The sequence below is a fragment of the Salvelinus fontinalis genome, chromosome 24, assembly GCF_029448725.1.
Source record: "Salvelinus fontinalis isolate EN_2023a chromosome 24, ASM2944872v1, whole genome shotgun sequence".
In the NCBI taxonomy this organism is placed as follows: domain Eukaryota; kingdom Metazoa; phylum Chordata; class Actinopteri; order Salmoniformes; family Salmonidae; genus Salvelinus; species Salvelinus fontinalis.
The window spans coordinates 46,093,721-46,104,098 of record NC_074688.1 but is presented as its reverse complement, the minus strand read 5'-3'; the positions used below and the strand labels follow the sequence as shown (position 1 = coordinate 46,104,098).

Genomic DNA, 10,378 nt, shown 5'->3' with positions numbered 1-10,378 from the left:
GGAGGGGAGGGACGTGCCAGGTGTAGGAGAGGAGGGGAGGGGAGGGACGTGCCAGGTGTAGGAGAGGAGGGGAGGGGAGGGACGTGCCAGGTGTAGGAGAGGAGGGGAGGGGAGGGACATGCCAGGTGTAGGAGAGGAGGGGAGGGGAGGGACATGCCAGGTATAGGAGGGGAGAGGAGGGGAGGGACATGCCAGGTGTAGGAGGGGAGAGGAGGGACATGCCAGGTGTAGGAGAGGAGGGGAGGGGAGGGACATGCCAGGTGTAGGAGGGGAGAGGAGGGGAGGGGAGGGACATGCCAGGTGTAGGAGAGGAGGGGAGGGGAGGGACGTGCCAGGTGTAGGAGAGGAGGGGAGGGAAGGTACATGCCAGGTGTAGGAGAGGAGGGGAGGGGAGGGACGTGCCAGGTGTAGGAGAGGAGGGGAGGGAAGGTACATGCCAGGTGTAGGAGAGGAGGGGAGGGGAGGGACGTGCCAGGTGTAGGAGAGGAGGGGAGGGGAGGGACGTGCCAGGTGTAGGAGAGGAGGGGAGGGGAGGGACGTGCCAGGTGTAGGAGAGGAGGGGAGGGGAGGGACGTGCCAGGTGTAGGAGAGGAGGGGAGGGGAGGGACGTGCCTGGTGTAGGAGAGGAGGGGAGGGGAGGGACGTGCCAGGTGTAGGAGAGGAGGGGAGGGGAGGGACGTGCCAGGTGTAGGAGAGGAGGGGAGGGGAGGGACGTGCCAGGTGTAGGAGAGGAGGGGAGGGGAGGGACATGCCAGGTGTAGGAGGGGAGGGGAGGGGAGGGACATGCCAGGTGTAGGAGAGGAGGGGAGGGGAGGGACGTGCCAGGTGTAGGAGAGGAGGGGAGGGGAGGGACATGCCAGGTGTAGGCGGGGAGGGGAGGGGAGGGACATGCCAGGTGTAGGAGAGGAGGGGAGGGGAGGGACGTGCCAGGTGTAGGAGAGGAGGGGAGGGAAGGTACATGCCAGGTGTAGGAGAGGAGGGGAGGGGAGGGACGTGCCAGGCGTAGGAGAGGAGGGGAGGGAAGGTACATGCCAGGTGTAGGAGAGGAGGGGAGGGGAGGGACGTGCCAGGTGTGGGAGAGGAGGGGAGGGGAGGGACGTGCCGTGCCAGGTGTAGGAGAGGAGGGGAGGGGAGGGACGTGCCAGGTGTAGGAGAGGAGGGGAGGGGAGGGACGTGCCAGGTGTAGGAGAGGAGGGGAGGGGAGGGACGTGCCAGGTGTAGGAGAGGAGGGGAGGGAAGGTACATGCCAGGTGTAGGAGAGGAGGGGAGGGGAGGGACGTGCCAGGTGTAGGAGAGGAGGGGAGGGGAGGGACGTGCCAGGTGTAGGAGAGGAGGGGAGGGGAGGGACGTGCCAGGTGTAGGAGAGGAGGGGAGGGGAGGGACGTGCCAGGTGTAGGAGAGGAGGGGAGGGGAGGGACATGCCAGGTGTAGGAGAGGAGGGGAGGGGAGGGACATGCCAGGTATAGGAGGGGAGAGGAGGGGAGGAACATGCCAGGTGTAGGAGGGGAGAGGAGGGACATGCCAGGTGTAGGAGAGGAGGGGAGGGGAGGGACATGCCAGGTGTAGGAGGGGAGAGGAGGGGAGGGGAGGGACATGCCAGGTGTAGGAGGGGAGAGGAGGGGAGGGGAGGGACATGCCAGGTGTAGGAGGGGAGAGGAGGGGAGGGGAGGGACATGCCAGGTGTAGGAGGGGAGAGGAGGGGAGGGACATGCCAGGTGTAGGAGGGGAGAGGAGGGACATGCCAGGTGTAGGAGAGGAGGGGAGGGACATGCCAGGTGTAGGAGGGGAGAGGAGGGGAGGGACATGCCAGGTGTAGGAGGGGAGAGGAGGGGAGGGACGTGCCAGGTGTAGGAGAGGAGGGGAGGGACATGCCAGGTGTAGGAGAGGAGGGGAGGGGAGGGACATGCCAGGTGTAGGAGGGGAGAGGAGGGGAGGGGAGGGACATGCCAGGTGTAGGAGAGGAGGGGAGGGACATGCCAGGTGTAGGAGAGGAGGGGAGGGGAGGGACGTGCCAGGTGTAGGAGGGGAGGGGAGGGGAGGGACATGCCAGGTGTAGGAGGGGAGGGGAGGGACGTGCCAGGTGTAGGAGAGGAGGGGAGGGGAGGGACGTGCCAGGTGTAGGAGGGGAGGGGAGGGGAGGGACGTGCCAGGTGTAGGAGAGGAGGGGAGGGGAGGGACATGCCAGGTGTAGGAGAGGAGGGGAGGGGAGGGACATGCCAGGTGTAGGAGGGGAGAGGAGGGGAGGGGAGGGACATGCCAGGTGTAGGAGGGGAGAGGAGGGGAGGGGAGGGACATGCCAGGTGTAGGAGGGGAGAGGAGGGGAGGGGAGGGGAGGGACATGCCAGGTGTAGGAGGGGAGAGGAGGGGAGGGGAGGGACGTGCCAGGTGTAGGAGAGGAGGGGAGGGGAGGGACGTGCCAGGTGTAGGAGGGGAGGGGAGGGGAAGGGATGGACAGTACTCTAAGTGTGATGGGACCAGGGATTGGCCATATAACTGGACAGTACTCTAAGTGTGACGGGACCAGGGATTGGCCACATAACTGGACAGTACTCTAAGTGTGATAGAACCAGGGATTGACCATATAACTGGACAGTACTCTAAGTGTGATAGGACCAGGGATTGACCATATAACTGGACAGTACTCTAAGTGTGATAGGACCAGGGATTGACCATATAATTGGACAGTACTCTAAGTGTGATAGGACCAGGGATTCATATAACTGGACAGTACTCTAAGTGTGATAGGACCAGGGATTGGCCATATAACTAGACAGTACTCTAAGTGTGATAGGACCAGGGATTGAATCACCTGATTCTGTGTGCTAGATGTTAAATATTCTGAATATTTTTTTTGTAACAGCAATTCCCTTACCCATATTAATAGCAATATGATCTATGTGTTCTGACAAGGATAAATCTGCGTCCAACGTGACGCCTAGTAGTTTTTTTTCTTCTCATTTGCTCTATATGTGTTCTATTCATCGACAAAATCAATTGGGGATCATCAGCAAGCATATATCTTTAACCAAATACAACAGATTTAGTTTTAGAAATGTTCAACACCAATTTGTTTCATATCACCCCACTCAGACAGCCTTCTTAGTTTACTGCTCAGTACATCTGTTAGCTCATTAACATTCTGATGCTGCACTATACATTGTAGAGTCATCAGCATACATGACCTCTTTTGCTTTGTTCATAAATTAGTAAATCATTAGTAAAGATAGAGAAGTGGTCCTAGGCAGCTTCCTTGAGGAACACCACAGTGTATATCTTTACGGATTGAAAAGCTACCATTAAATAAATAATTTAGATAGCTTTCCATCCAGGATAGAGCTGCAGACTTAATTAATTTTTTTATTTTTTATTTTACCGTTATTTTACCAGGTAAGTTGACTGAGAACACGTTCTCATTTACAGCAACGACCTGGGGAATAGTAACAGGGGAGAGGATGGGGATGAATGAGCCAATTGTAAGCTTGGGGATGATTAGTTGACCGTGATGGTATGAAGTCCAGATTGGGAATTTAACCAGAACACCGGGGGTTAACACTCCTACTCTTACGATACGTGCCATGGGATCTTTAATGTCCTCATAACATTTGAGTTTACCTGGATGGAAAAATCTCCTTGGTTGCCCATCCAGGTAATCTGCCTTCCCAGACGTGTTCTGGAAGCCCTCTCTGACTGGTGATTCCAATCCTGCATAGAGGGACAGTTTCTGAGAAGTGTTTCCTGTGTGCTCTTAAATACATCCACATCCTTCTGCCTTGTTTTAATGTTCAGCCGTTTGTTGGTAGACTTCCTGCTGAAGTATAAATTCCTAATAGAAACCAATTTCTTCTTCTCCAAGAGTTCACGTACCTACCCAGCAGAGATGTGATCCTCGTCCTTTTTCCGGAGGCATGATAGTACTAATAGTACCCAGCAGAGATGTGATCCTCGTCCTTTTTCCGGAGGCATGATAGTACTAATAGTACCCAGCAGAGATGTGATCCTCCTCCTTTTTCCGGAGGCATGATAGTACTAATAGTACCCAGCAGAGATGTGATCCTCGTCCTTTTTCCGGAGGCATGATAGTACTAATAGTACCCAGCAGAGATGTGATCCTCGTCCTTTTTCCGGAGGCATGATAGTACTAATAGTAGGACAAGCCCGCTATTCACTCCGGGAAAGGAGCGATAGCGGCAGTAGAAAACTCTAGTAGAAATAGTAGTCCTAAACCCCGGGGACAAATAGAAGTGCGGCCCTAGCCACAAGGGCTAACCGCTTAGCGTGCTTGGTATCCAGCAATAGTAGAACAGGTTGCCTAGCTTGATAGCTAGCAGCTAGGCTAGCTGCTTTACCAATGTAGTACCACCTTGTTTGAGCAAAGGATCCTGGGACATATATCAGTGGGCCCAGCGTTAACGGCGAACTGTGTCGCAGGATCTAGATATGAATTGGAAAACTATTATAAATTGTATTAGTTAACTAGGTAGTTTGTTGTTAAAGTAAAACAAACCGAGTCTCTAGTGTTGAACTGTGCTTGTTGATTATCCGTTTTCTGATGTCAACGTTGTGAGGGACTGACATGTTCTGTAGTGCGAGCGACTAAGGGTCTGTCAGGGAAACAAGGCAAAACATGATTCTGCATCACAGGCCACAGTGGTGAGAGGATGTGGTGATAGGATTCTGGGTCCTGGGGGAGACAGGGTGTCAGAGTAACTGATCTAAACCAACCTTGGTGAGGCCCCATCAGACAAGGTCAGGGTGCAGATTTATGCTGTGCACTAAGCAGAATGAACAACACTGGAGCTATCTAGAGCTGGGGGAAATGAACCTTTTCATCCCATTGATTTCCTAAAGCACCGAGAAAAGAGCTTTGTCAGCCGCTGGAATTTGGGGGTGATTGTGACGGATCTGTCCGGCATACTGGGCACCTGGCAGGGTTGGGTTGGGTTCGATGCTGGGATGAGAGTGGGAGGATGGAGGGAGGAGGAGGGAGGGAGGGAGCCTCCCTGGCCTTGTGTAGAGGGAGGGAGGGAGGGAGGGAGGGAGGGAGGGAGGGAGGGAGGGAGGGAGGGAGGGAGGGAGGGAGGGAGGTGGAGCCTCCCTGGCCCTGTGTAGAGGGAGTAGGAGGAGAAGGGAGGGGGGGGAGCGAGGGAGCGAGGGAGGGAGATGGAGGCTCCCTGGCCCTGTGTAGAGTGAGTCGGGGGAGAGGGGAGAGAGGCGGGAGGAAGGATAGAGGGCATTTGGTCCTGGACCAGTGGCCCTGGATCTCTGCAGAGTCAGTCATAGATAAGGATTGTCTTTGGGTTATTCAAAGCTTGATACTGTACATCTCAGCACATCACTCTGTCAATAGCCTCCACCGCTGTGCCTCACCATGTTTCTCCCTTCTTCCTTCCTTCCTCCCCCATCATCTCTCTCTGTGTGTCAGGGAGACAGAAGGAGACTCATCTCTCTCTGTGTGTCAGGGAGACAGAAGGAGACTCATCTCTCTCTCTCTGTGTCAGGGAGACAGAAGGAGACTCATCTCTCTCTCTGTGTCAGGGAGACAGAAGGAGACTCATCTCTCTCTCTCTGTGTCAGGGAGACAGAAGGAGACTCATCTCTCTCTCTGTGTCAGGGAGACAGAAGGAGACTCATCTCTCTCTCTGTGTGTCAGGGAGACAGAAGGAGACTCATCTCTCTCTCTGTGTCAGGGAGACAGAAGGAGACTCATCTCTCTCTCTCTGTGTCAGGGAGACAGAAGGAGACTCATCTCTCTCTCTGTGTCAGGGAGACAGAAGGAGACTCATCTCTCTCTGTGTGTCAGGGAGACAGAAGGAGACTCATCTCTCTCTCTGTGTCAGGGAGACAGAAGGAGACTCATCTCTCTCTCTCTGTGTGTCAGGGAGACAGAAGGAGACTCATCTCTCTCTCTCTGTGTGTCAGGGAGACAGAAGGAGACTCATCTCTCTCTCTCTGTGTCAGGGAGACAGAAGGAGACTCATCTCTCTCTCTCTGTGTGTCAGGGAGACAGAAGGAGACTCATCTCTCTCTCTCTGTGTCAGGGAGACAGAAGGAGACTCATCTCTCTCTCTCTGTGTCAGGGAGACAGAAGGAGACTCATCTCTCTCTCTGTGTCAGGGAGACAGAAGGAGACTCATCTCTCTCTCTGTGTGTCAGGGAGACAGAAGGAGACTCATCTCTCTCTCTGTGTCAGGGAGACAGAAGGAGACTCATCTCTCTCTCTCTGTGTGTCAGGGAGACAGAAGGAGACTCATCTCTCTCTCTCTGTGTGTCAGGGAGACAGAAGGAGACTCATCTCTCCCTCTGTGTCAGGGAGACAGAAGGAGACTCATCTCTCTCTCTCTCTGTGTCAGGGAGACAGAAGGAGACTCATCTCTCTCTCTCTGTGTCAGGGAGACAGAAGGAGACTCATCTCTCTCTCTCTGTGTGTCAGGGAGACAGAAGGAGACTCATCTCTCTCTCTGTGTGTCAGGGAGACAGAAGGAGACTCATCTCTCTCTCTGTGTGTCAGGGAGACAGAAGGAGACTCATCTCTCTCTCTGTGTGTCAGGGAGACAGAAGGAGACTCATCTCTCTCTCTCTGTGTCAGGGAGACAGAAGGAGACTCATCTCTCTCTCTGTGTGTCAGGGAGACAGAAGGAGATGATCCAGAGGAAGTGTGTCATCTTGTCCAACTCTGATATCCTCCAATACAATCTCTCTGCTCTGTATCTCAGAGGCTCTGAACAGTGTTATCTTATACCCCAGCACCTCTCTCATCTCCTATGTATCCCTCCACCAAGACCCCAGCACCTCTCTTCTCTCCTATGTATCCCTCCACCAAAGATGGGCTGTTCTCATATGCCTCTGGGCACACACGCACGCACGCACGCACGCACGCACGCACGCACACACACACACACACACACACACACACACACACACACACACACACACACACACACACACACACACACACACACACACACACACACACACACACACACACAGGAAGCTCAGCTACAAAGACAAATCCAGGATGCGTTGTTTCCTAGGATGCAGTTCACCATGATGTTTGTTTTAAACAACAAAGACTGGCAGATTAAAGCTGTAGTTGTTTTCTTCTTCTCTCTGGCAGATTAAAGCTGTAGTTGTTCTCTTCTTCTCTCTGGCAGATTAAAGCTGTAGTTGTTCTCTTCTTCTCTCTGGCAGATTAAAGCTGTAGTTGTTCTCTTCTTCTCTCTGGCAGATTAAAGCTGTAGTTGTTCTCTTCTTCTCTCTGGCAGATTAAAGCTGTAGTTGTTCTCTTCTTCTCTCTGTCAGATTAAAGCTGTAGTTGTTTTCTTCTTCTCTCTGGCAGATTAAAGCTGTAGTTGTTCTCTTCTTCTCTCTGGCAGATTAAAGCTGTAGTTGTTCTCTTCTTCTCTCTGGCAGATTAAAGCTGTAGTTGTTCTCTTCTTCTCTCTGGCAGATTAAAGCTGTAGTTGTTCTCTTCTTCTCTCTGGCAGATTAAAGCTGTAGTTGTTCTCTTCTTCTCTCTGGCAGATTAAAGCTGTAGTTGTTCTCTTCTTCTCTCTGGCAGATTAAAGCTGTAGTTGTTCTCTTCTTCTCTCTGGCAGATTAAAGCTGTAGTTGTTCTCTTCTTCTCTCTGGCAGATTAAAGCTGTAGTTGTTCTCTTCTTCTCTCTGGCAGATTAAAGATGTAGTTGTTCTCTTCTTCTCTCTGGCAGATTAAAGCTGTAGTTGTTCTCTTCTTCTCTCTGGCAGATTAAAGCTGTATTTGTTCTCTTCTTCTCTCGGGCAGATTATAGATGTAGTTGTTCTCTTCTTCTCTCTGGCAGATTAAAGATGTAGTTGTTCTCTTCTTCTCTCTGGCAGATTAAAGATGTAGTTGTTTTCTTCTTCTCTCTGGCAGATTAAAGATGTAGTTTTTCTCTTCTTCTCTCTGGCAGATTATAGATGTAGTTTTTCTCTTCTTCTCTCTGGCAGATTAAAGATGTAGTTTTTCTCTTCTTCTCTCTGGCAGATTAAAGATGTAGTTGTTCTCTTCTTCTCTCTGGCAGATTAAAGCTGTAGTCGTTCTCTTCTTCTCTCTGGCAGATTAAAGCTGTAGTTGTTCTCTTCTTCTCTCTGGCAGATTAAAGATGTAGTTGTTCTCTTCTTCTCTCTGGCAGATTAAATATGTAGTTGTTATCTTCTTCTCTCTGGCAGATTAAAGCTGTAGTTGTTCTCTTCTTCTCTCTGGCAGATTAAAGCTGTAGTCGTTCTCTTCTTCTCTCTGGCAGATTAAAGCTGTAGTTGTTCTCTTCTTCTCTCTGGCAGATTAAAGCTGTAGTTGTTCTCTTCTTCTCTCTGGCAGATTAAAGCTGTAGTTGTTCTCTTCTTCTCTCTGGCTGTTAAGCTGTAACACAGGAGGGTAGTGGCACCTTAATTGGGGAGGACGGGCTCATGGTAAATGGCTGGAGCGTAATCAGTGGAACTGCATCTAATCCATCTAAATACATGATTTCCAAGTGTTTGACGCTATTCCATGTGATCCGTTCCAACCATTACTATGTGCCGTCTTCTACTCAGCGGCCTCACGTGCTCTACAATTAGCCTTGGTTTGCCTCGGTGTTCATATGAATAATTAATTGTGAGTAACTGGGAGACGACGAGGTGTTGTTAACGAGGAACTTGTAATCGCGTTGTTAGATGTTCAGTGTTATTCTAGGCGGTATTTTCAATGAAGCAACTGAAACAACCTGTGTCTGATATGAATAATGGTGAATCATTAGGACCTTTAATTCATAACCTCCTCATTTGTCCTGTGTGATTAGAAGATCATGATTATAAAAACGATCAAACTAACGATACAAAGCAATTACCTCAACTGCTACCAGAGGCTACCGGAGTACGCCACCCCCCACCAGCCCACCCGCCCCCCCGCCCCCCACCCTCCACCCACCCGCAGGTGACTGGTGTGACTGGTCTGTGGTGATATCTTCACTGAGGTGTGACTGGTCTGTGGTGATATCTTCACTGAGCTGTGACTGGTCTGTGGTGATATCTTCACTGAGCTGTGACTGGTCTGTGGTGATATCTTCACTGAGGTGTGACTGGTCTGTGGTGCTATCTTCACTGAGTTGTGACTGGTCTGTGGTGCTATCTTCACTGAGTTGTGACTGGTCTGTGGTGATATCTTCACTGAGTTGTGACTGGTCTGTGGTGATATCTTCACTGAGCTGTGACTGGTCTGTGGTGATATCTTCACTGAGGTGACTGGTGTGACTGGTCTGTGGTGATATGTTCACTGAGGTGTGACTGGTCTGTGGTGCTATCTTCACTGAGCTGTGACTGGTCTCTTTAGAAGCTGATGTAGCACCATGCTGCTAACAGAAAGGTCATCTCAAACCTGTCGTCTCTCGCACAGCATTTCAGACACACGGACGCACACACTCACACTCGCAACACACACACACACACGCAAGCATGCACACACACACCTTTCTCAGGTAGATCATCGGACACAGCAGAGCACATCCAGTGTTTCCCACTCAGCAGTAGTACCTGCTGTTACAGCCTGCCAGCCAGCCACAGGAGAGCACAGGGAAGAGGCCTCTTCATTTAATAAATTATACATTCTTAATCCTTCCTTCCCAAGGCACAGTCGCCCCATCTTTTCAGACACATCCCAACTAGCCTTACCTCTATACATTTCATTCTAACACTATCTACAGACACTCCCATCTAGCCGTACCTACATATGGCTATGTTTCAAACGGCACCCTATTCCCAATATAGTGCACTACTTTTGACCAGGGCCCATAGACCTCTAGCTACAGAGTAGAGACAAACTCCTCTCATCTGAAGGAGTGTGAACTATATTGGATACTATGAATGTGAATCTGTGTCCCCCCAGCTCTGTGTGTCTGACGGTCCTTCCTGTGTGTCTCCCCAGCTCTGTGTGTCTGACGGTCCTTCCTGTGTGTCCCCCCCAGCGCTGTGTGTCTGACGGTCCTTCCTGTGTGTCCCCCCAGCTCTGTGTGTCTGACGGTCCTTCCTGTGTGTCCCCCCAGCTCTGTGTGTCTGACGGTCCTTCCTGTGTGTCCCCCCAGCTCTGTGTGTCTGACGGTCCTTCCTGTGTGTCCCCCCAGCTCTGTGTGTCTGACGATCCTTCCTGTGTGTCCCCCCAGCTCTGTGTGTGTGTGTGTGTGTGTTTACTATGTGTTCACTGTGTGTTCCCCAGCGCTGAGAGACAACCGGATCGAGCTGGTTCGGGCATCGTGGGCGGAGCTTACCATCAGCATCAGTGACATCAGCCTATCAGACGAGGGCCAGTACACGTGCTCCCTGTTCACCATGCCTGTCAAGACCACCAAGGCCTTCCTCACTGTACTGGGTGAGTGTGTGTGTGTGTGTG

At 51.7% G+C, this 10,378-nt stretch overlaps 1 protein-coding gene across 1 annotated transcript in view; it reads left to right on the top strand.

Annotated features, from left to right (window-relative positions):
* Positions 1-9,930: 9,930 nt before the first annotated feature.
* The window catches only part of LOC129822553 (cell adhesion molecule 2-like), a gene marked incomplete at its 5' end in the record, with an annotated part of 89,785 nt that continues 89,337 nt past the window's right edge, over positions 9,931-10,378 (top strand). Inside the window, one exon of the mRNA XM_055880857.1 lies at positions 9,931-10,357. Within this exon, the coding sequence (XP_055736832.1) occupies positions 9,931-10,357 (427 nt within the window). The remainder of the gene's footprint in view (positions 10,358-10,378) is intronic.